At 33.4% G+C, this 26,267-nt stretch overlaps 2 protein-coding genes across 6 annotated transcripts; both read right to left on the reverse strand.

The window, feature by feature from the left end:
* Window positions 1–2,769: 2,769 nt before the first annotated feature.
* Window positions 2,770–5,702, reverse strand: LOC140892755 (uncharacterized). Of its 5 annotated transcripts, XM_073301736.1 has the most exons (9): window positions 5,587–5,608; window positions 5,140–5,206; window positions 4,737–4,879; window positions 4,395–4,639; window positions 4,125–4,328; window positions 3,961–4,053; window positions 3,546–3,631; window positions 3,071–3,479; window positions 2,770–2,996 (listed from the first exon to the last, which is right to left on the reverse strand). In XM_073301736.1, exons 5-9 carry the CDS (start codon window positions 4,287–4,289, stop codon window positions 2,910–2,912), a joined length of 840 nt encoding a protein of 279 aa, XP_073157837.1. In that variant the 5' UTR covers window positions 4,290–4,328; window positions 4,395–4,639; window positions 4,737–4,879; window positions 5,140–5,206; window positions 5,587–5,608; the 3' UTR covers window positions 2,770–2,909. The 5 variants fall into 5 exon arrangements, with proteins under 5 accessions (XP_073157837.1, XP_073157838.1, XP_073157836.1 ...); XM_073301737.1 differs by lacking the exon at window positions 4,737–4,879 and having other exon boundaries at window positions 5,587–5,638; XM_073301735.1 differs by lacking the exon at window positions 5,587–5,608 and having other exon boundaries at window positions 5,140–5,554.
* Window positions 5,703–8,442: 2,740 nt separating this feature from the next.
* On the reverse strand, window positions 8,443–13,520 carry LOC140890549 (uncharacterized). The gene is made up of 5 exons (XM_073298418.1): window positions 13,342–13,520; window positions 9,864–12,484; window positions 9,663–9,771; window positions 8,863–9,552; window positions 8,443–8,656 (listed from the first exon to the last, which is right to left on the reverse strand). The coding sequence occupies exons 2-4, from the start codon at window positions 11,192–11,194 to the stop codon at window positions 9,010–9,012; spliced, it is 1,983 nt and encodes a 660-aa protein (XP_073154519.1). The 5' UTR covers window positions 11,195–12,484; window positions 13,342–13,520; the 3' UTR covers window positions 8,443–8,656; window positions 8,863–9,009.
* Between the last annotated feature and the right edge of the window lie 12,747 nt (window positions 13,521–26,267).

Here is a 26,267-nt window from a genome sequence, read left to right on the forward strand (position 1 = left end):
GTGTGTTTTCAGTTTCTGATATATGCAGCTGCTGCTCAATGGATGTATCTGTTGTATTGGGGGCAACTGAAGTTTCTCTTTGAAGTTCTTCAAACACTTGATCAATTGAATAGTTGGAGGATTCAGTGGAAGTATGACTTTTCTTGCTTTTCTTGTGTTTGGATTTAGAAGTGGAGTGTGATTTGTGATTCTTCCAAACAAAGACCTCTGGAATTTCCAACGTTTGATCAGTCTCCCAGAATTTTACTTCTGTTTGTATATTGATGAGATCAGTTTGCAGTTGAGTGAATATGGCTCTGTCTTCATAAGAAGTTCTGGCACGTGGATCGTAATTGCTTTGAAATTCATCAACAATTTCTCCCAGTTTCTTAATCCTTAAGAGATCATAGAAGTACTTTCTTCTAATCAATGCATCTTGAATATTGGCAGTCTTGACAACTCTCAGTACAATTTCTTCAAGTTTGACAGATTTTGACAGCTCATTCTTTTCGGTGAGATGTTTGGCCAATGTAGAGGTCCTGTATTGATGCCAAGTATCAAAGATTTCAGCAGTACGCTTCTCAGCATATTCAAATACCTCATCCATGGTTAAGTCAATTTGTAGTTGAATATCATTGGATGGTCTATCAGGATCTGAGGAGGATTCTATTTGAGAGCTTTCTGCTACTAAGTCCAATCCTGAGTGAGTATACTCAACAATTTTTTTTGAAGATAAACCACCAATTGGGATTTCTGGAGGCAGGACTACAATTTGTGAGATAACTTGCAGAGGGGCTTTCTGAGTTTTAACCTCCTTTCCCAAGTCTTCATGTGTTGGAGTTTCTAGAGATGGTTGAAGACTCTGGAGTGGTTCAACCATCATAGGATGCTTTTCCTTCGGATCAGTTTTGATTTTTAACTCCTCAGCTGTTTTATCAACAAGATGTGCATCTTCAGTTGAGGTCATATTAGCTGGTTTAGGAACCACAGAAATGATCAGTTTAGATGGGGATGTGACAGCCTTTGCTTGTAGAGTTCTTGTACGCTTGGTTTGAGGCAGTTTAACTACTTCTTCACTATCAGTGTCATCACTGTCATATATCACCGAATTTCTCTTCTTTTGACTTGTCTCTTCACTGGTGTTTTTTGTGTCTTTGCATTAGTTAAGTCAGTTGATTCTCTGGACTGAAAATTTGCCAGATACTCAACATTCAAAATTCTAAGCTTGTGCAATTGGAAGATGCTTGAAGAGTAATTCCTAGAGTTTCAAGAAGTTGACTAGCTTGTAGTATATATCCTGAAGATTGCTTGGTGGGTGTCATCATTTGGACAAATATGTTAAAGAGGATATTACTCCAGTTGATCTTCACTCCTTTCATGATGGCAGTCATTACTTTGAACTTTCCAACAGTTAATTTGGCGAAGGACCCTCTTTTTGCCAAAATACTCTTGGCCACAATATCAGCCAACATTTGATATTCAGGATTTAAGTCTCTTTTGAATCCAGACAGAGAAATTGGTTGGCTTGAGCCAGAAAATGTGCTTTGCATCTCAGTGATATCAGTATTTGATATAATATTGAAGTCAGTATTACCTGAATTAGGTAAACTGAAGGTGTTGGCAAAAAATTCTTCACTGATTTGATTGGAGTGTCCGCCGAGAGACAGTAACAGTACTCCATCATCCTTAAGTGTGCAATTGTGATATAATAACAGCAAGTCTGTTTGATAGATGTTCAAGTTTTTGATATCCAAAAAAGGCCGAAGTCCAGATTGTTCCAGAGCAGTGCAAACCTTGGATATCCCTAGTTTATCCATTTCATATAGTGATTCAAAATCGACAGCGAGAGCATTGAGAATGTAAACTGCAGATGAAGTGGCCATTTGAAATGGTTCCTGTGAATCAATGAGGCAGTCGTAAGAGAAGTTAGAATGGATTTAGGGTTATTGATGAACTTAGCTGTTGTAAAATTCACTACAAAAAAAAGAAGCTATTGGAGCGGCTTATTTGACTTATAGGAGTGGTTCCCAACCGCTCCTACAAAAATTGCAACGGCTTGACAAGCGCACTTGTTGCCAACGTTGCTAGGACCAACTAAAGAGGTAGATTAAAGCGGTGGTAAATGTTGTCATAACCGCTCTAAAAAGTTGGTTTTTACGCCGGTTATAAGCCGCTCTAATATATTCTCAATTGGAGCGTTTAGGGGAACTGATCCTAAATCTCTATTTTAGGAACGATTATTAAACGATTGTGAAAGTAAGTATGTTGAATCGGTTTACCAACCGGTTGTGGAACATAGATATTGCCACGGTTTATTTTCCGCTGCTGAAAGTGAAATTTAGAAGTGTTTCATATAACCGCTTCTATGTTCTCGTATCAGGAGCGGATTATAAATGTTCCTAAATGTGGGCTGCAAGAGCGCTTATCTTTACCGCTTCTATATGTTTGCATTGAGATCGGTTTTGTAACTGTTCTTAAAAGTCATATTCCGAAGTGGTTTTTTTTACCACACTTAAATGTTGTAATTTCGGAATGGTTTAACATCCGCTCCTACAAATCATGAGACCTAACCAACCAATCACTACATTAGCTTTCCATTCAAAGCATTGATTATTTATTCCAAAAATTTTGTAATTAAAAATTTTTATTTTCATCAAATCAACTCAACATCGTAAATATATTTTTTTTAAAAAAAACATTTACATGTTTCTTTTTTAAAGAAATCATTCCATAACTCAACATAATAAATAAATAGATAAAAAAAACAATGACATTCCATCAGTAAAAAAATCAGTAAATAATCCTTGAGAAAAATAATTATCAACCAAAATAACATATCATTCAACTAAAAAAACATATTATTTATTTCAAGCCCTAATATAATCAAAGCATCCTTTTCCCAAATTCTGATGGCCACTATTCGGTTTCTCTCATGGAAGAGATTTACGGATATTCTCTTGAGAATCTGATGAATTACCCATATATTGTTGCATGATTTCTGCCATCACACTTGCCATCTACAAAAGAAAGTGGATTTTACGTAATGCATTTATATAAATAATGTTTAATAACTCATTAAACATGCTAATACCTGTCTCGGTAATGTTTCGGGCCCTTGAGATCCCCCAGCAGTTCCAACCATCATACTTTGCATAATACGGGTAAAATTTTGGAATTGTTGTTCATGCATCCTCCTCATCGATTGCTCCATCTCAGCTTGTCTTTCTGTTTCACGTGCTTTCATTTCTGCTTGAAATCGCGCTTCTCGCTCTGCTTCTTTTGCATCTATTTCTTCCTTCCATTGTGTTTCTCGCTCTGCCTCCCTGTCTTCCATTTCCTTTAATTTGTCTTCCATTTCATTGAACTTTTCAGTAACATCCGAAGCAGTGTCATATCCTTGGCAATGGCTACGCTTATATTGCTCAGGAAAAACTTGGCTAGGCAGTGCACCAGCTCCTAAACATCGAACTCGCCCAGAATGCTCTGGCCCAAACACCTCGCTACATAAAAAAATAAGTAGTATAATAAAATTTATAAATTTAGCAAAAATAAAATGTGTGCATTACCAAAATGCTTGCTCATGCACTTGTCTTGGATCTGTTCCCTCCGGCATGTCTTGGAGAAGGCGCTGCACAACCTCATTCAACAAAGCCTGACAATAAAATTTTCAAAAACATTACAAAATATTGAGAAGTCATTTTAAAAAAAATTGAAACAAAATTCTTACCTCGTGTCGTATTGCTTCATCATCAATAGGAGCACCTCCTTTCTTTTTACTACGACAACTTAATTCTAAAATTTCAATACGAGTAGGTTTAACGCCATTCTCCTGAAACTAATCAACAAATTGCACTATCAAACTTAAATAACATCTATTATTTCTATTCACGCTAATCAATAATTAAAATTCCATATAAATAAATAAATTCTGAATTAAAACCGTATTCAACTTGCAAAAATAATAATTATATAAATTCTTACAAATTTATCTTCCAATGTTGGAATATTTATGCGTCCTTGTGCATGAATTCTTCGCTTTTTATGAGCATTTTCTCTATTAATTTTTGAAGTTCTCTGCAACAAGTGTACAAAAAATGCATTATACACACGCGGATATACATTAAAAATAATAAATTTATTATTACCTCATTCTTCTTCCAGTAGTCGCATAAGGTTTCCCAAACCTCAGGTTTCAGCTTATGAGGGACGGGACGAATTTGCAAGAGCTCTTCTAAAGGAATATTTGGATCATAAGATGTTGCCTTGACTTCGGTCCTCCATCGCCTCCATGCAGCTCCCATGATTTGCATCACAATATTTTTGTGGCGAGTAGGGATATAAAAACGTTTCTACAAACATTAAACAATTATATTATTTTCAAATTCAAGTTTGGAACAGAAATCTTCTCAACTTACAATTGCAGATCCTCATGCAAGTTCCAAACGATTCTTAGGTATTTTCCTCCAGTCTAGAAAAGTAAGGGGCAACAAGTTTCCATTCCGAGCAATCGTTCCCAAATAATTTGAAAGTGTGGGTTGCATTTCTCCATAAGGTTGGCCCCTTTCATTAAATCTTACAACCAATAAGTCATTGGGACCTAATGAATGAACATCCCTCATAACTCTCCTGCCACGTGTGTTTTGGCTCCTTTGAGATAAACCTAAAAAAAGTATTTAAAACATAATATCAGTTCATTAAATTAAAAAAATTAAGTTTACTTGGTTATTCATACCGAAAAACGAAAGAAGAATTCCAACCTTCCTCATTATGCTCAACATCATGTTGTAACTCTGATTCAACATTTGATGTTTCCGATGTAAAGTGCGGCGGTGTTACATTTTGTGATTCATTTTCATCATTTAATCTTCTATTACCAGATTCTTCTCTTCTAGATCGTCCTCTGGTATTTTGAAGTAACTTTTGAATTCTTTTGTTCACCATTTTCAAAGTGAGTGAATTCCTACAAGCAATAGACAACAAAGGGGTGATGTTTTTTAAAATATTATCACAAACCTCCCACATAAACAGAAAATCTTGAAGAAAAAACCCAATGATGAACCAAGAAAATAAGCAAAACGAAGAAATCATTTGTGTATTCTGTCATCCCAAATGGGCATGATATGCACAAAAGGTGGAATTAGATTATATGTAATCAAGTACCTTAATTGAGGCTGAGACGATGAACATGACATCCGAGAAAAAAAAAAAGTATGAGCACATACTCAACCTACAGATTATATATATTTAAATTGTGGAAATTCGGAATTCCAAATGTGCTTTTCAATCAAGAAACGTATTGAAGCAAAAAATTTATGCACTTCACAAGATTCACAACAATATGGCAAAGAAAGAAAACCAAAAATCAAATCAGCAATAATTAGAAACAAATCAACATTTTAATAGCCAAAAAGATATACACGTAGCATGACCGAATAACCAATACGAAACAAGAACAACGACACATGAACAGGAGGAGATAAATAGAGAATTATGAAACATGTGTAGACTGATTTCTGTAATATCAAAATTCACTATCATATTTCAACATCTCAGTACTCCACGAAACCAGATTAAAAAAGTATATATATACCTCAATTAAGAAATTACCTCCAAGAACCTTGCGATGGGTGAAATGAGATGAGTTGATGAATCGATATATATGAATGAATTAGAGAGGCGGGTCTGGAATTAAAAGCGGGAATTGCGAAAAAGATTAAAAAAATAATGCGGTAAAAAAATGGAGCCTTCCATGGCGTGATATTTTAGTGTCAATTTTGGTAAAATCTTGAGATTAGAATCCAAATGAAGCAAATTTTGTAATTAGAATTGTGCTTGTGCAGGCCGTAGGGATTTTATTTTTTTTACAAAAGTTGAAATATTTAGAATTATTTTTTGAATTGAGTTGGTATCTAGTGAGACGGTTTCATGGATAAATCTAACGGATTTTTATTCGTGAGATGCGTCAACCCTACTCATATTGATAATAAAAAGTAATATAAATTTTGACATGAAAAAATAATAATTTTTTCATGGGTGACACAAATAAAATATTCGTCTCGCAAAATTGACTCGTGTGTGATGGTCTTATATAAGTTTTTGTCTTTGGATTATTAGCGCAGTCAATTTACATTATGTAAAAAAAAATTATCTTTCATTTAATAATAATAACTAGTATATTAAGCACATGTTGCGTGTTTGTATAATATTTTTGTTTTTGATTAATTTTATTTATAATCAAAGAACAAGATCGCAAATATAAAGATTATCGAGGAACTAAACTGTAATTTAAAATTTCGATATTAAAAAAAGTGTAATATCTATATCACATAAATACAATGTGGTAAAACAAAAGATGGTGTCTAAGGAAAAAAAATTTATATACAGGAAGATAATTCTGTTTTGAAAACATTGATTCTTCTACATTGGAGAAGAAAGAAAAATGTTATGTTTCATGCTAAACAAGATGATGGCGGATCCAATCCATTGTATCCATATAATAAACACAAACTACTGTAAGATCTCATATGTTAATTTTATGAGTCAAATCTTCGAACCGATTTGACCCATGGAAAAATATTATTTTCACTGTAATTATGGACTGGTTTGATCCATCTCGTGAATTTAGATCCAGACCGTCTCACAAAAAACCTACTACCTATCAATATGCTTGAATTTGAATTAATCTGTATAATATTTTTGTTTTTGATTAATTTTATTTATAATCAAAGAACAAGATCGCAAATATAAAGATTATCGAGGAACTAAACTGTAATTTAAATTTTCGATATTAAAAAAAGTGTAATATCTATATCACATAAATACAATGTGGTAAAACAAAAGATGGTGTCTAAGGAAAAAAAATTTATATACAGGAAGATAATTCTGTTTTGAAAACATTGATTCTTCTACATTGGAGAAGAAAGAAAAATGTTATGTTTCATGCTAAACAAGATGATGGCGGATCCAATCCATTGTATCCATATAATAAACACAAACTACTGTAAGATCTCATATGTTAATTTTATGAGTCAAATCTTCGAACCGATTTGACCCATGGAAAAATATTATTTTCATTGTAATTATGGACTGGTTTGATCCATCTTGTGAATTTAGATCCAGACCGTCTCACAAAAAACCTACTACCTATCAATATGCTTGAATTTGAATTTATATCTATAATGTTAGGATCGATTTAGGGTGTAGATGAGGTGAATACACTCAAAAAAAGTTTCGATGAAGGAATAATGAATTCAAACGGTTTATTGATTGAACTAACAAATTTATCTTGGTGTCTAATACAAATTGACAAACAATGTATGTGCGGAAGTATGTCAAGATGCAGATTCTGAATAGTTGTAAAGAATGATGAATGCAAGACTTGTGGTGTGTAAATAAACTGATAAAAAGGACACGAGTGATGTTTATGGATGTTCGGAATTTCAATTACTCCTACGTCACCACTTCTTTCTCTTTGGAAGGATATTACTAAAAGACTTTGAAATTTACAAGCAATTTGCAAAACCACGATCCTGTTTAGGACTTATACACTGTCTAAACAAGAACTCCTAGATACAACTCAGTTTTGATCTTAAACTGATACAATACAGATTTTTGAAACTCTTGTCAACTTGTCCAAAGATGATCCTACAATGATCAGAATGACAATACAAGTGTTTAAAGTGAGTTTTCTTCTTCAAACTTGAAAATCTCAGATATTCTCACATCAAGCGTTCTTGGCCAAAAGTTGATCTTTGATGGATTAATACTCGTATTTATAGTCTTCAGATGCCAACGGTAATAAATTCAAATTTTCTGAGAGAATTTGAAATACTCACATTGCATTTGTCACTATCATGGGCAAATTCTGAAGTCGACAATCACTTGGATCGTGACACTACTTTATGCAGAGTATGTCAAAGTACGGAAAACTTTATTATCAATATAAAATAATATATGTATGTATGTATATATATATAAAAGTGAAACAAAAGTTGTCTAATAAAATATATAGTAATTTCATATATAATCATAGTAATATATTTGTATGTTAATATAAAAATGGTCTAAACTTGACAAAATTAAAGGTTAGTTTACAAAATTAACTTGAATTAAGACCAAATTTTATTATGGATATTTGTAGGAGGCCATTTTTAAAAATCCCTCATATTATAATGCAAGGGGATCACAGATATAATAACCATTTTTGTACTTTTTTATAAAATATTTTCCAATTTTTTTGAAAATGTATTCAATATTATATACCTCAAAAAAAATTGAAAACAAATTGTACACATAATTAAATATGAATTTATGATTTATTATTATATTGATCTCAAATTTGAATGTGATGTCGTTTGAAAATAAAAATCACACATAAGTGTTTGCACTGATTATATCATTTAATTTAAGTTTATTTAAACATCATCTCAAATGACATAAATATTTTCAATAAAATAATTTATTTAAATATATCAATAGATTATTCAAACGCATATACATCTTCTCTTTCAACACCATATTTTTATTTTTGAAAAAAAGTCAAACTTGAGATCCTTGACAATGTGAGCCATCAGTCTTTGCATCAATGCCAAAAATGCCATGTCCCAATCACAAGCAGTAGGTGGTGTCACATTCTCTTGAATTCTTTTGTCTAACTCATTTCCTCCGAGAAAGACATCTGCATACATCGCCAAAACAATATTGATGAAGGAAATCCTTTGGTCTGATAGTACACGAAATTAAATCAACCATACAACACAAGTAATCCAAATTATGCAAGAAATATACTCTGATTAATAGCATGTATTCAGACGAAAACAGAAACACATAAAATTAATGAACCAGTACTCTTAGAAAAAATAAAAAAACAAGAAGACAACGCACCTGGTTTTAAGAACAAGACAACAAATATACCCTGAATTTCTCATCATCCGTTTCATTGTTCAGCACTGACATGCCCTCAACTATCGATCCCTCTACATCAGTTCTTATTAACTCAATATCTACTCCATTTACATCACCCAACAGCGATTACGCACCAGAAAAATTATTACGAATGAAATTTGTTGTATCAAAATCATCTTCATCTCCCATATTGTATATATCTCTTGGTGTGTGACGAATGACACAATACCAGTCCTCATCTTTTGGATCACACACATAATAGACCATTTGAGCTTGTGAAGCCAAAATAAAAGGTTCATGTTCTTCACGTTCTCCTGTATGCATCAAGCGTGAAAAGTTCACCATTTCGAATCCTAACGGATCAATTTTCACTCCATTAGTAATGTTAACCCAATCACATCGAAAAAGAACAATTCTTCCACGACCACCATAATCAAGTGAGATAACATCAGTTAATCGACCGTAATAGGTTGACTCATGATCATCATTCTCATGAGCAGATGGCACCATGACCCCGCTATTCTGCACTTTTTTGTTTTGTTCAGATTCAACTGTGCGAAATGTGAAACCATTTACATTGAACCCATGATAACGAAATGCTATAGAATTTGGACCACATGAAAGTGCTCGTAGATCTAAGTCATCAATTTGTTCATTTGTTCGATCAACCTATGATATATATAAATAATTTCAATCATTATCAAACATAAATCTTAAAAAATTGATATGTTTATTCTATGAACCTGTGATGTACAAACACATAATCCTAGATTACTTACTCTTTTTGCAAACCAGTCCGCAAATTGCATTCGAACCAAATCATCGAACTCAGAATTAGTTGGACGACGACCGTATCTATGTCTTCTCTTCAACTCCTGCTTAAATTCTCTGTTCAATGGTGACATGAACTGGAAGTTAGAAACCTTGATTGATGATAAAAATAATAAACAAAATAAATTTTTAAAAAAAATTACACTTACTCACGATATGGGTTCAACATTGTACAGTTAGAAAGGATATATCTATGGGCTTGATTTAAAGTTTTGGCATCCAAAGTGACTACTTGGCATCCTTTCGTAGGTCGTCCCACTTGTGGAAACATTGGTAATGATGGGAACTCAACATTTGATGTCTCTTTGTGTCTTAATTCATTATCATAGAACAAATTGCCACCCTCTAAATAACGAGAACAAAATACAATACATTCATCTGCCAAATATGCCTCTGCAATGTTTGCCTCTGGCCGTGCTCTATTTCTAACAAAATTTTTAAGTCTACCAAGATATCTTTCTATCAGATACATCCATCGATAATGCACCGGTCCAGCTACTCTTGCCTCATATGCTAAATGTATCACCAAATGCACCATTATTGTGAAAAATGATGGGGGAAAAATCCTTTCCAATTGACACATAGCCAGTATAACCCCTTCTTCAGCTTTCTGTAACTCATCTTCTCGTAAGGACTTTCCACACACTGCCTTGAAATATTCACACAAAATGATTAATGGTGCAACTACTTTTTTCGACAACACTCGACGAAGAGCAATTGGAAGGAAATATTCCATAATGACATGACAATCATGACTTTTTAATCCCATAATTCTACCACGTTCAACATCAACACATTTTGAAATATCAGATGACACACTATCAGGGACACGAATATCTTTAAGAACCGAACAAAATATTTTCTTCTCAGGCTTACTCAAAGAATAACAAGCAGCCGGCAAATAATCTGTACCATTTGGTTGTTTCTGCGGCCATAATTGTTTCATAATTTCTAAAATTTTCAAATCTCTGCGCGCAGCAACACTATCTTTGCTCTTGTACGGATCATTTAAAAGAGTACCAAGGATATTGTCACAAACATTTTTTTCAATATGCATGGGATCCAAATTATGTCTGATCAAATTAAACTCCCAATATGGCAGAGTAAAAAATATACTTCTTTTTCGCCACATTTGTTCAATTGACCCAGTTTTTACCCGTGCGGTTGGCTTCGATGCATTACTCTTACCAAACAAGATGTTTTTGTTTAGAGTCATTTTAAGAACATCAGATCCAAAAAATGGAGATAGATCTAACTCACGTAGCTCTGGTTTGCCATAACTAGCCATTTTTTGAATATTTGCATTTGGAGATAAGAAGCGACGATGCCCTCTAAATGACCACTTCTTTCCATGCTTCAAGTACAATGCATCTGTCTTATCAGCATATGTTGGGCATGCATTCTTAGCATATGTATTCCATCCAAACAAACATCCCAAACCAGGAAAGTCACTAACTGTCCAAAGCAATGCAGCGTGCATCTGAAAAATTTCTTTGTTGCAAGCATCATAAGTCGGTATCCCATTTTCTCACAAATCTTTCAGCTCAGCCAATAAAGGTTGCAAGTAAACATCAATATCATTTCCAGGTGCTTTTGGACCTGGAATTAAGGTTGATAAAATTATTGAATGAGCTTTCATGGATTCCCAAGGTGGTAAATTATAAGGCATCAAGACAATAGGCCAAGTACTGTGTGACACACTTTGATTTTTAAAAGGATTAAATCCATCAGCAGCGAGTCCCAATCGTAAATTTTGAGGATCAGATGCAAAGTCACGGTGTCGTTCATCAAATGCCTTCCATGCTTGTGAATCAGCCGGATGCCTCATAATTCCATCCAAAACACGTTTCTTAGAATGCCATTACATGTTTTCAGCTGTCTTAGATGACATGAATAATCGTTGTAATCTTGGTTTTAAAGGAAAATACCAAAATATCTTGGCTGGAGTCTTCACCAAAAGGCGTTTTTTTCCACCTTTACTTGACTTTTTGGTTTGTTTCCGTAAGTCCTTCCATTTGGAGAGGTTACACACTTTGCAAGCTTGTTCATTCTTATTTTCTCCCCAATAAATCATGCAGTCATTTGGACAGGCATGTATTTTTTCATAATGAAGTCCTAGTTTAGAAATTAATTTTTTAGCCTCATAAAAAGAACTAGGTACTTGTGCTTCAGATGGAAGTGCTTGACGAAGAAACTCCAATAATGTCGTGAATGATTTATCACTCCATTTCCCACTTACTTTCAACTGAAACAACTCAACAAGAAACGTCAATTTCGAAAACTCGGTGCATCCAGCATATATAGGTTGTTTGGAATCATCTAACAACCGATAAAAATCTTCTACATTAGAATCATACCCTATATGGCTTGTTGATGCACTAGTGTTGTTCTCATTATTCATAAACGATTCTTCTAGAATCCCAAGTGCTTCACGTAGCATATCTTGTATCATAGGTTCAAAATTAGCCATACTAAAAACCTCACTGGATGAAGCTGGAAGATTGTTGCTTATGTTGTCCTGAGATTGCATAACAAGTTTTTCTCCATGAAAAATCCAAATACGATAATCTCGTAAAATACCATTTATCAACAGATGTTCGTGTACTGTCTGACGATCATGATTCAATGAGTTTATGCACTTGCGACAAGGACACGGTTTTGTGGCTTCGTCACTTGTGTCATCAAATGCGTAACGTAAAAAGTGTAGGACTCCCACCCGATACTCAAGACTGTCGTGGGGATAATCCATCCAGGCCTTCTCCATTCAAACCTAATAAATTATTTTTACTAATTCAAATAATATAATGAATGCATCAAATATTAAATGATATAATGAAAAAAAATCATATAAGGAATTTTAAATATCAACAATAAACTAATGTACAATAATTTTTAACTTTACTGAATGGAAATATAATTATACTAAAATTATTTAACATTCTATGTTTCTAAATTGACGAAATTTTCCTTAAAAGAGTTCACAAAAATTTATTTCTCATTTAATAAATATGTTTAAGTACTAAAAGTTTTAGATAGAACATGTATACGCTACTATACGTAGATTTCTCAGCTTTGGAAAACATTAAACATTACAATTTTGGAAGTTTGAAAATATCAATTAAGGATTAACTTTCAATGAAAAAAAAGTATTTTTTAACAAGTTGTAAATTATTTTAAAAAGAATCGAGAATATCTTTCTTTGAAATAAGATAAAGTTCGATAATTTGAGTGAACTACTGATTATGCTAGCTTAATTAAATTATAAAAATAACTTGTAATCCTAAGACTAAAAATCTAGGCAGCAACAAAATGATTTAATCCTTAAGTAATCCAAGTCGCCAGGTATAGGGAAAAATCAATTGTGATCATCATAAACTTGGAATTTGATTACTAGTTGGAAAACACATATATTGCCACAATTGTGATCTTGAATAAATTGATGCAATACGCTATTCATTATCCAATTTAAAGATCGATTCAATTGTCTGAATGGGCGAGGCGACTAAGAGTTCTCAATTTTATTTCAAAGATTAATTCACGCAATAGAAGTTGATTCGCATCAAATTTTGAATCAAAACTGTAAATTTTTTTTTAATGAAATTAGAAGATGGATTCTATTTGTATTACCTGTACAAGTGAGACAATTCTCGGTGATAGAGAAGGCAGCAACGCGCGGCACGGATCGAAGTTGGTTGTTAAATTTTTTTTAAGGATCTCCGAAGGTTGAATTACTGAGCGATTAAGGCGAAGGATTTACGATCGCTTGTGTTTGTGAGGCGTAGGGTTAAATATTTGGTAAAGTTGGATCTGATATATCTGAAATTTTAGATAGGTTCTTTGACCGCTCCAAAAGACATACATAGCATCGGTTTAAAAAAAAACGCTTTAATATGGCATGATATTCGAAGCGGTTTTTAAAAGCCGTTTCTGCAAGTATACATCTGCATCGGTTGTAAACCCGCTTGTAAAACTTTCACCCTTTAGGATCGATTTTGAGATACCTCTTTTGTTGCTTCATTTTATTAGAGCGGTTCAGTAAACGCACCTAAAAAACCGGCCCTAAAACACTGGTTTTTTGTAGTGATTGATGACTTGGTCAATACGACACAAGTATGACATGGCTCACAAAGTAATTTAAAGTCCTTATGTGGCTTGTGAGGCATGTCGAGAGAGTTACTTTGAAATTGAAAAGAAAAAGATCGAGGAGAGGGTATTTGAAAAGGTGATGAAGGTTTGGTTGAAGATAAAAGAGCTCCACATGTATCATCATGCTCAGTTTCCTCCGAGGAAGTATGAGGATGCAAATGAAATAGCTCAGAGGGCAATGTACTACATGATAACACTTGATACATTTTAGCCCAGAGACATTTTTAAGGAGAAAAATGTTCTCTATATGATGCTCAGTAAAGAGTATATTACATTAGTTCGTATTGCAACCGATGAGCTAATGGACCCTTCAGTTGCTCCTCTACGAGCATGGGTGACTAACTGGAGCTATGAGATATTCCTCAAGATGAGGGAAATAAAAAGTGTATAATTGTATCCTATTAATTTCAAGTATTAATAAATGAATTTTTACTTAAACTGAGTTTTGTGCATAAACTGTTTTACTTGAACTGTGTCGATGCAACTACTAAGTAAACAAAGGTAAATTAAAAATAATAAGCACGAAAATCCATGTTATCAGATAATGATTACATGCAATCAAATTTCAGAGATTTGTTGTCATAAACAGTGCTTTATTTTATGAAAGTTATACGTAAGAAACTCTTGATATTCTTAATATTTTAAATGCAATAAATGCTAAAAACTCTTCGATATCTGGGTTGTTAGTCTATATAAAAAAAATGAAGATGTGCAAGTAAACACTAAATTAAGTAAAAGAAATGGAGAATTGGAGAGCTGCTTATGAAGATTTCATCGAGGAGAAGTTTGCTCGTTTACGAGCAAAGCTGATTCAGATGCAGTTTAGGGGTCCAGATGCACTTGATCCTGAGGAGGTACGTCGACTGGAGAAATATAAACAAGTGCTCGGAATAAACGACCCAGCGTATGTCCTTGGCCGTAAGGGCATACGACTCCTGCTCTTAAAGAAGAAGTTAAGAGTGGTGACCCTTTTCCATGGCCTGGAAGAGGTGGAAGATGTCCCACTGGAGAAGCATCTTCGCCTTTGGAAAATGGCTGTGGAAATTGAAATAGATATTGTAAATGGATTTTATTAATAAAATATGCTATTTTGTTTGAATATGTTGTTATTTATATTTTTTATGTCTGTTACAAGCCTAAAATATAAACTGCAAAAGAATTATTAGTATTCCCTCTTAATGTATGCTTATATCTTCTTAGGCAGAAAAGAGGGGTTTTATCGTAACTTAAACAATTATAATAAAATATCAATGGAGAGTCAGTTTAATAGTTTTGCGAAGAATTCAGTTTAGGTCATGCTAAACTGTTTAGACATTTTGTAATGGATAAACTACTTCTAATTTAATTCAATAAGTCCTAAAATATTTCGAAAGTAAGAAAACATAGACTCTGGGAGTGGTTTGGTGAAGATGTCTGCAGTTTGTTGCTCTGTTGATATGTGCTCCAGTCGGATATTCTTATTGAGTGCGTGATCTCGGATAAAATAATGTCTAACTTCGATATGCTTTGTTCTTGAATGAAGAATGGGGTTGTAAGTAATTGCAATTGTGCTGGTGTTATCACAGAAGATTGGTGAATCTTGTTCTTCAATTCCATAATCCCTCAACTGTTGTTGAACCCAAAGCAGTTGAGCATAGAAACTTCCAGAAGCTAAGTATTCAGCTTCTGTTGTAGAGGTTTCAATGGATGTTTGATTCTTACTGCACCATGAGATCAGTCTATCCCCAAGGAATTGACATGATCCACTTGTACTTTTTCTATCTAGTTTACATCCAGCATAATCAGCATCTGAGTAGCAAACTAGATTGAAGGAGTTATGCTTAGCATACCACAGACCAACATTCTGAGTCCCTTTAAGGTACCTTAGTATTCTTTTGCCAGCTACGAAGTGGGACTGCTTAGGATTTGACTGAAATCTAGCACAAAAGCAAAATGCAAAAACAATGTCAGGTCTACTGGCTGTTAAATAAAGTAATGACCATATTAGACCTCGATACATTGTTGCATCAACTGATATTCCCCATTCATCTTTGTCAAGCTTAATCGATACACTCATGGGAGTTGTTGCAACTGTGCAGTTCTCCATACCAAACTTTTTGATTAATTCTTTGGTGTACTTAGTTTGGCTTATGAATGTCCCATTTTCCATTTGACGGACTTGTAATCCAAGAAAGAAATTCAGTTCACCCATCATGCTCATCTCGAATTTTTCCTGCATTAGCTTCGAAAATCTTGTGCACAATTTGGGGTTAGTTGACCCAAAGATAATATCATCAACATATATTTGAACTAATAAATTGTGATCACATTTCGTGAATTTGAACAAAGTTTTATCAATTGTGTCTGTTGTAAACTCGTGTTCAAGAAAAAATTTAGTTAAGGTGTCATAACAAGCTCGAGGAGCCTGTTTTAGTCCATAAAGGGCTTTGTTTAAGTGATACACATGGTATGGAAATTGATGATTTGTGAATCCCGGTGGTTGTTCAACGAAGACTTCTTCTAGAATTTTTCCATTCAAGAAAGCACTTTTGACGTCCATTTGATAAACTTTGAAATTTTTGAAGGAGGCATACGCAAGAAATATTCTTATGGCTTCCAGTCTAGCTACTGGTGCATAAGTTTCATCATAGTCAATTCATTGTTCTTGCCTGTATCCTTGAGCTACTAATCTTGCCTTATTTCTAATTGCAGTTCCTTCTTCATTAAGCTTGTTTCTGAAGACCCATCGAGTTCCAATAACTGACTGATGTGTTGGTCTAGGAACAAGATCCCAGACTAAGTTTCTAGTAAACTGATTTAGTTCTTCTTGCATTGCCTCTATCCAACAGCTGTCAGCCAATGCATCTTCAATTTTCTTTGGCTCTTCTTGGGATATAAAAGTTGCATGAAGAAGTTCTTTAATCACTTGTCCTCGAGTCCTTAGTGGTGTCGTAGGATTACCTATTACTGAGCTGAGTGGATGTTTTTTGGACCATTTGAGTCTAGTATTAGACTGATTTCCACTGATCACTTGTGCTTCCTGATCTTGATTAGTCATGTTGTCTTGACCAAGCTCTGTGTCTTCAAAATGAATGTGGTGATCTTGAGTCTCATGATGCTGTTCTTCAATATTCTCAACTGTGTGGGTTTGATGATTATCAATTTGTTGATCAATGTTACGATCCTCAACTACTAAGTCCACTAGTTCAGGTTCAGGAGATTGAAGTGTTCTTATAGGTGGTGAAACTTCGTTTTCACTTTCATCCTGACTATCATTGTCTAACTGTATTTCCTGAAATAGATCTGAGAGTTGATGAGTGTTAGTTGCAATATCATCAGTTAAATCTTCATAAAAAATAACATGAATTGATTCTTCAAAATTTAGAGTTATTTTGTTGAAAACTCAATATGATTTGCTAATTAAGGAGTATACTAGAAATATTCCCTCATCTGACTTTGCATCAAATGCAGTCAGATGACTTTTACCATTATTGTGAATGTAGCATTTGCTCCCAAAAATTTTGAAGTATGATACATTGGGTTGTCTGCCATTCCAAACCTCATATGGGGTTTTAAAAAATTTATTGCATATCATTGATCTGTTCTGAGTATAGCAAGCAGTGTTCACAGCTTCTGCCCAAAATCTTTGAGAAACTTTGGAGTCAGCTAACATGGTTCTCGCAGCTTCTTTAAGAGTACGATTTCTCCTTTCTGCAACACCATTTTGTTGTGGTGTTCTAGCTGCTGAGAATTCATGTTTGATTCCATAATGTTCTTAAAAAGATGATAAAGTTTGATTGACAAATTCAGTTCATCTATCACTTCTGATTCTGTCAATATTACTTGATTTTTCGTTAAAAAGTCTTTTAAAAATCTTGATTAGTTGAGAAGCAGTTTGGTCTTTTGATTTTAAGAAAATGACCCAGGTAAAACGTGAGTAATCATCAATTATGACAAGAGTATACCTCATTCCCCCTAAACTTGTTACTAGAATTGGACCAAATAAGTCCATATGAAACAGTTCCAAGCATCGGAAAGATGAGTTATAGCCCTTGTTTTTAAAAGATGACCTAATTTGCTTCCCAAATTGACAAGCTGAGCAAACTTTGTCTTTGGAAAAATCAATTTTAGGCAGGCCTGTTACTAGCTCGAGCTTACTCAGACTGGCAATAGTTTTGAAGTTAAGATGACTCAATCTCTTGTGCCAAATCCAGTTGCGCTTAGAATTGGAAGCTACGAGGCAAACTGGTTTGCTAGACTGAATGTTTCAGCATACTTTATATGTGTTTCCATATCTATTTCCTGTCAAAATAATGTTACCAGAGGCATCTTTAACAATGCAGTTTAGCTTTTGAAATTCAACAGAATGCCCATAATCACACATTTGACTAATGCTGATTAAATTATATTTCAGATTATCAACCAATAGAACATCTTGAATGATAATGTTGTCGTGGATAATCTTACCCTTACCCACGGTCTTACCCTTTGAGTTGTCACCAAAAGTGATAGTGGGACCATGGTATTTAACGAGTTCAGACAGTAGTTTATCATTTCCAGTCATGTGTCTTGAACATCCGTTGTCTAAGTACCATGATTCCTCTTCCTTTTCCTTGATACCTGCTACCTGCATTCACAAGTTTGAATAACTTTTGGTACCCACATCTATTTGGGTCCAAGAGGGATTAATCCTTTAGGAACTCAAATCTGGAATACTTTAACCAGTTTACCAGTTTCTGTGTTCATATAGGTGCGTACTAAGTTAGATGCTCTAGATGGTGGAGTGTGATGTGCTTGTGAAACTATATGTTGTTTGCCTTTTCCAGTGTCTTTGAGGTTTCTATATCGCTTTTGAACTGGACGTTGATTATGGTATCGACTTCTATATACTCTCATGGGATTAGATTGATATGCATTAGTCTGTTTAGGACTTTTAGCAATTTCTACCTTAGTTTCATGAGGATTGAAGCCAATACCAAATCTTTTTCTGTTCATCTGCTCTTTTTGCTGCCAAGTCATCAGGATAGGTTTTTCATTTTCATTTTCCCTAACTGCTCGTACAAAGTTTATGTATTTTCCTTTGCACATGTTCAATTTGGGTAGAGTACTTGATTCACCAGTTTCCACCGTCTTGCCATATCCAAGACCGGTTTTGTCATGGAGAGGTCTTTGTGAATCATTCATTTCTGTCAACAAGCTCGAAGATTTATTCCATGATCTTACTAATTCATCCATGTTATGTTTTTCTGTTGTAAGATTCATGATATCAATCTTGAGTTGTTCATTCTCAGTTCGGAGCACAGCAATCTCTGTTTCAAGACAGTTTATCTCAACTGATTGTTCCCATGAGGGTTCAGTTGAGGTATCTTGCAGATCCTTTTGCTTGGCTCTGACTTAATCGAATGCTAAGGACAGTTGATGATACTCATTTGCCATATCATGAAGAGCTTTGATCAGTTCCTCTCTGGTAAATTCCTCAGAGGTGAAATCAAATACCTGTTCACTAGTGGATGGAAGCTCACGATCATTTGCCATAAGACACTTGACCTTTTCTTCATCATCACTGGAACTGGATGAGCAATTTGATTCCTCTGAATCACTATCTGTTTCTGCCCACTTGGTTTTGCTGTCCTTTGCAACCAATGCTTCATGTTTCTGTCAAGAGGTGTGTCTGTCATTCCTTGAACTTTTCCTTTTGTCAAAGTTCTTTGGTTTGGGACAATCAGCAATGAAATGTCATGTTTTCCCACAGTTGAAGCAACTCCTTGGTTCTTCAACTGTCTCTTTCTTTTGAAAATTTCTTCTGTGGGATCCTTCTTGGTTTCTTCTGATGAATTTGCCGAACTTCTTCACAAACAAAGACATGGCATCACTGCTTAGTTGTTCTGCTGATTCTTCTGATTTAGCTGGTGACTCTATTTTTACTGCAGTCAAGGCCTTGGTCAATTGTGAGGTAGACTGATCTTCTTCTCGAGTCTGCAACTCGAATTCATAGGCTTCTAAATCTGCAAACAGGTCATGCAGCTCTAATTTATTCAAGTCCTTCGATTCTCTCATGGCCATTGTCTTTACATCCCATTCTTTAGAAAGGACTCGAATTACCTTGAGAATAACTTCTCTGTTGGGATATGTTTTTCCCAATCCATTAAGCTCAATAACAATGCTGCTTACTTTCTCATCAAATTCAGTCATTGATTCACCTGGTTTCATCTTGATGTTGTCAAATTTTTGAGTGGCGACAGACAATTTATTTTCTTTCGTCTGTTCATTTCCTTCACAGAGTTGAATCAACTTCTCCCAAATTTCTTTCCCAGTTTTGCATGTCTTGATTTTGCTAAAGGTGTTCTTGTCAAGTGTTTTATACAAGATATCTTTAGCCACATTATCAAGATTTGCCTTCTTTTTGTCTTCAGCAGTCCATTCAATTCTTGGTTTCTCAATGTACTGTGGACCACCTCCAGAAAAAGTTATAGCAGTATTGACTTTGGTGATCGCAAGAGGTCCATCAGTCATGACAAACCACATGTCATCATCTAGTGCTGATAGATATGCTTGCATACGAATTTTTCAGTCATCAAAGTCTTCTTTGGAGAACATAGGAATTTTTCTGAATGATGTCATTATGGTTCAGTGCTTTTAAAAGTAAGATAATAACCTCTCTGATACCACTTGTTAGGATCGGTTGAAAGTCTAGAGGGGGGTGAATATACTTTCAAGTAGTTTAGTAGGAAATATTGAACTCAATCAGTTTAAGGAATGCGTTCGAGGCTCATCTTAGTGTCAAATGCAATTTGGCAAACAAAATATGTCCGGAAATATGTAAAACTGCAGATTTAAAACACTGAGTGAATATCAGTTTAGGGTGTGTGTTGGTGATGAGTAAACTGAAATGATACGAATAGTTGTTTATGGATGTTCGGAGATTTCAAACAGTCCTACGTCACCCCTTTTTCCACCTCGGAAGGATTTCACTAGAAGACTTTGATTTATACAAGTAATTTGCACAAACCCAATCCAGTTTAGGACTTAAACACTGCCTAAACAAGAACTCCTAGTATAACACCTTAGTTTTAGTCCTAGCTGATATAACAATAGAGTAAATGTAACTCGAAATTCTTAGCACAAAGATCGACCCTTAATGATCAGAATAATGCTTTTGAACGCTTGTGTTTCGAGTTCCTTGATCAGATCTTGATCGTAAAGAGCTTTTCGTGTTCTCGTAATAATGACAGAGTTTTCAGTGCGTATTTTCACTACCCTTCTGATGTTGATCAAGATCTCTATTTATACCCTTTGGATTGCCAAAGGTCATAAGTTTGAATTGTTCTTCTGATAAGATTTGAATTATTCCCGTTGGATTTTTCACTATCATCAACGATTTCTGGAGCCGACATTCCCTTAGTATCGCGTCACTACCTTCTGCAGAGATGTCAGAGTACGGATGATCTTATCCGAAAATAGCACGATAGTAAACTGTTGTGGACACCTGAAGCAATCAGTTTGGCAAGGGTAAACTGATGGATTCAGTTTAGCGAGGTCAAATGCTTTGTATCCCTTTAGCGCGGTCGTTGATGGTTCAGTTTAGTGATTCAGTTTGGCAACGTAAACTGTTTCTGTTGGTCATAGTGACGTCATCATTTCCTGAATATCAGTTTAGCCCTTTTTGTAGTTGCTCAAGTAGTTTGACTTTTTTTTGTAAATACCAAAACTAAATTTCCCAACATAAACTAACATAGAGAAGGACATAAATAACATTATATACAATTAACAACTAAAAGGTCAAAATAGTAAGCGTGAATTTCAAACTCACATATTTATAATATATAAATATAATATAATAGAATAGAATAGATAGATAGATATATAAATAGAAATTTTTATAAAAAGAATTTTAGTTTAAGTAAAATAATATAATTGTTATAATAGTATAAAATAATTTTTGCTATAATATATAGATTCTAATTTTTAAAAAAATAGTTTAAGTAAAATAATATTATTTTTATAATAAACAAAATATTACTTTATACAAAAATCTTGCAATTGAAAGCCAAAGAAAAAACATGAAAAATGATATTTGGTATACTTAGTATTAAATATATTATTAATGACTCTGATAAACTAACATAGAAAAAGACATAAATAACCTTATATACAATTAACAACTAAAAGGTCAAAATAGTAAGCTCACATTTCAAACTCACATATTTATAATATAGAATAGAATATAATAGAAATAGAATAGATAGATAGATAGATTAACATTTCACAACATTTTTATGCAAATATTTTTAAGAAAGAATAAGAAACAATTAAAAGACAATTTTGGTAAAGAGAATTTTAGTTTAAGTAAAATAATATCATTGTTATAATGGTATACAATATTTTTGCTATAATATATGTATTCTAATTAATAAAAAAAAATTAGTTTAAGTAAAATAATATCATTTTTATAATAAACAAAATATTACTTTATACAAAAATCTTGCAATTAAAAGCCAAGAAAAAAACATGAAAAATGATCTTTGGTATACTCAATATTAAGTATATTATTAATTATTCTTATAAACTAACACAGAGAATGACATAAATAACCTTATATACAATTAACAACTAAAAGATCAAAATAGTAAACTCATATTTCAAACTCACATATTTAAAATATAGATAGATAGATAGATAGATAGATAGATAGATTAGAATATAACAGCACCAAGAAACCTTATTTCTAACCAAAGTGGAGTGATTAGAATATAGATAGATAGATAGATAATTTAATTTTCTCTCCAAATTAGACAGCACCAAGAAACCTTATTTCTAACCAAAGTGGAGTTTCAAGTGTTGATTCTTCAAACTCAAACCACGTCGTACTTAGATTTTTTTTTTCTTTAAAAAAGCCAAAGTAAGCTGGGAGAGCACAAGAGAAAATGAAGCATTTCGAGATTAAGTGACTCTGCAGTGCTGGAATTAATGTTCTTACAAAGATAGTTAGCAATGAAAGAGGACTCATATATATTTATACAATTGATAACCAACGAATGAACGACTAATATCAATCTAAGTTTGTGATGAAGATCAAGTCACCAGAACAATCTAGAGAAAGACTATTTCAGTACCTTATTCTATAGTGTTCTATAAAGTAAAGAGTTAGGAACAAAGTACAAGTAGAGTTTTCAGATAATTCTGTTAAGTTCAAGTGATCTCTAGAGTGCTTGGATGCTTCTTGATGCCGAAGTAACTCAGCCGAATTAATTTGGCTGAGTGGGAGCGTGAAGTTGAGCCTGCTGCTATCAATGAGCATGCAGCACTTGAATTATTAAATTTGAATTAATTTTGTATTGGATAATAATGCACGTACTGTTTACCATTTATTATAACTACTCTTCATAATTGTCAATAATTAATAGCACCTTTATTATTTTTCTGTACGAATGTGGTTAGTTGATAGTTATTATAAGGGACTAGGGAAAATAAATCTTACAATTGCAGGAATACTTAATGCCTCGAGGAAGTTACTTGTTTTGCACACCCATACATGCAGTTGATATTAATATGGAGGTTATAAAAAGATATTATTGTTTTCTAATTAAGACAGAGAGTATGTAGATCTCTTTTGAGATTATCATATGGATATATATTCTTGAAATTAGTCGATCCGACCCATGTTTACAATTAAAAGTAATAATTTTGACATAAAAATTATTATTTTTTCATGGATCAAGTCATATAGGATGTTCGTCTCGCAAAATTAAACTCGGGAGTCCTCCTCACAAGAGTTTTTATGAAAAAAAAATATTGTCAAATTTTATTTATCACATCTAAGAATTTTATCACTCCCCTTCACAAATATATAATTTACATTACCATATCGGATTTCTAGGTAGAGCTGTCAAACGGGTCAACCCATGGCGGGCCGGGCCGGCCCACAAAAAACCCACCTTTTGGCGGGTCGATGGCGGGCCGAAAATCCTCTACCCAACCCAACCCAAGGTGGGTTGCGGGTTAGGCAGGCCGGCCCGCGGGTTGGCTCACGACAAATAAAAATAAATAAAAAAAATTATAATTAATTATAAATATCATTTCATAAATAAATATTAATAGAAATATATTAATAAAAATTTAAATTATTGATTTCATGTGTGTAAATTTTATATAAAATAATTAATACAAAAAAAATTCATAACTTTTATTAAAAAATACATATATCATAATAAAAATAAAAATAAATTAATAATCCTCCAGGCCCACGGGCCAACCCAGGCCAACGGCGGGCCAACCCGCGCGTGTCGCGGGTCTCGGCGGGTTGGCCCATCTAGACCCACCTTTTGTTGGGTTGAAAAAATGTCAACCCAACCCACTTAAATTGTGTGGCGGGCCGGACCGACCCGGCGGGCTTAACCCAAATTGACGGCTCTATTTCTAGGTATATAATTCAGTTTCTATGTTTGACAACATTTCTTCTCTCTCATTTTTTTCCTATCATATCCTTAATCCTTATTATCTAAATTCTGGTAAGATGTGCAATAATTTCTTTCATGAATTAAATAATGATAACCCTATATATTGGAATAAACCTATATATTTAAGAACGAGGAAATAGTGGAGTATTTTCAATTTCAGTACTTCATTTCCTATCGCAAGATATAAAGTTAACATACACGAAAGGAAAATGTCAAAGTTAGATAATAAACCATTTATTGCTGTCATGAGATTAGGAGAAATGCCACTTGGAGAGAAGACTTCGAGGGGGCTTTATTTATTTTTTTGTTGGATTTAAATACCTACCTATAACTGAATTTGTTTGAAGTAGTTGTCACAATTAGTTCGTGCATGTGAAATAAATTTTTGGAGCCAAAAACACTCGAGGGGGTGGGTTCTTTATGTGATGCAAGATGAACTGATACATATTTTAATTTATCTCACATTTCTTGGGTTTTTTTGTGCACTAAATTTCAATTGTTTTTCGACGGGAAATCTTGCTATTGTAAATAATTATTTGTTAAAAATATAAAGAAACATACTCAAATGTGAAAATCTTTGATGACACAAGTAAATGCAATTGGATACCAATTAATGATATTGAATGCTTCATGTCTCGTGAAACCATATCGAGCTATATTTATAAATGCTACATCGTGTTACACTGGGTTTTCACGTACGTTAATCATGGAAATTTTGTAATTCTTTGTGCATATACTAAGGAAAACCGCAAAATTCGTCATATAAATTATTTTCAGTAGGTTTTTTGTGAGGCGATCTCACTAATCTTTATTTGTGAGATAAATCAATCTTATTCATGTTCATAATAAATTTAAAAAAAAAAAGTATTGTGAACTAAAGTAGTGTTTGAAATTGCTTTTAGAAAGTATTTTTAAGTTTTTTCTTCACAAAATTTGAAAAGTGAACTTCCTAAAATCAATTTCAAAAACTACCTAAGTTCCACGACTTATAGCCTATAGGATGAATACTTGACTTATTTTTCCCACGTAGCAATCTCATTACATACATACAATATTTTTTTTAAAAAAAAATCTGAATTTCTTTGTGCTTATTTAGGGGTGATCAAATTTTTTTTATTAAGCACACTAACTTCCCAACCAAATCACATTGCACTGTTTTTAGTATTTTTTTGAAAACCGCGATTAAACATAGTAATGATAAGCCGCATCTCATACATGGTTCGGTATTTTTTTTGTCAAAAACCGTACCAAACCGTACGCCTAAACCCTCTGTCATAGACTCATATGCTTTACTTGGTACGTGTGATGAGATAAATAATGTTAAGATTAAGATAGGGTAATTAATGTATCAGATAAGGATATGTAGTACTATGTTAGTAAGGTGTATGCGTTTGGTAAATGTGATAATAATGTGGATAAAAGAGTGAATAGTTCCTTTATCACGGGCCCCAGGTTATCATAGGAATGGTAAAAAACGAGAGAAACGCTGGAATATTCGCAAGAATCCCTCATTATCCTATCAACCAAATGCTGCAAATAGTATTTGACATAAGATATATAATAATTTGTAAAAAACATACTCAGTAGTCATTCACTATATCTCAATTGTCTTCAAAATTATTCTTCCTAGAAAGAAAACTCATCTTCTTGTTAAATACTCTTAAAAAATTAGTCTTTTATTTGTTAGAATATTTATTTTTTTCACCACAAATGTTTTGTTTGAAGTTTGAAATTAAAAAAAATAAATAATACAACATATTTATTTTTTAAAAAATACAACATAGTGTGATGTCAATTTTTCTTTTTCTTTTTCTTTTTTTGAGTATATTGGTGTGATCAGTTATTAACTTAGTTTAGAATTTTGGTTATTATTTTATCAATTTTTGTTTTTGTATAAATCCATGAGCCATATTTTGTATTTGAATGAAACTATAATGTTATTGTTTTCGAATCAATTTAAATATATATTAT

Source organism: Henckelia pumila, chromosome 3 (assembly GCF_033568475.1).
Source record: "Henckelia pumila isolate YLH828 chromosome 3, ASM3356847v2, whole genome shotgun sequence".
Classification (NCBI taxonomy): domain Eukaryota; kingdom Viridiplantae; phylum Streptophyta; class Magnoliopsida; order Lamiales; family Gesneriaceae; genus Henckelia; species Henckelia pumila.

Coding starts and splice junctions, on each gene's coding strand:
- LOC140892755 (XM_073301738.1), bottom strand. CDS start 4,289: ATGCAAATCATGGGAGCTGCATGGAGGCGATGGAGGACCGAAGTCAAG. Junction 3,480..3,545: donor GTGCATGAGCAAGCATTTTG/GTAATGCACACA, acceptor TTTTTTATGTAG/CGAGGTGTTTGGGCCAGAGC. Junction 2,997..3,070: donor CCGAAACATTACCGAGACAG/GTATTAGCATGT, acceptor TTTCTTTTGTAG/ATGGCAAGTGTGATGGCAGA.
- LOC140890549 (XM_073298418.1), bottom strand. CDS start 11,194: ATGCACGCTGCATTGCTTTGGACAGTTAGTGACTTTCCTGGTTTGGGA. Junction 9,772..9,863: donor ATGTTGAACCCATATCGTGA/GTAAGTGTAATT, acceptor ACCATTGAACAG/AGAATTTAAGCAGGAGTTGA. Junction 9,553..9,662: donor CGGACTGGTTTGCAAAAAGA/GTAAGTAATCTA, acceptor TATATATCATAG/GTTGATCGAACAAATGAACA.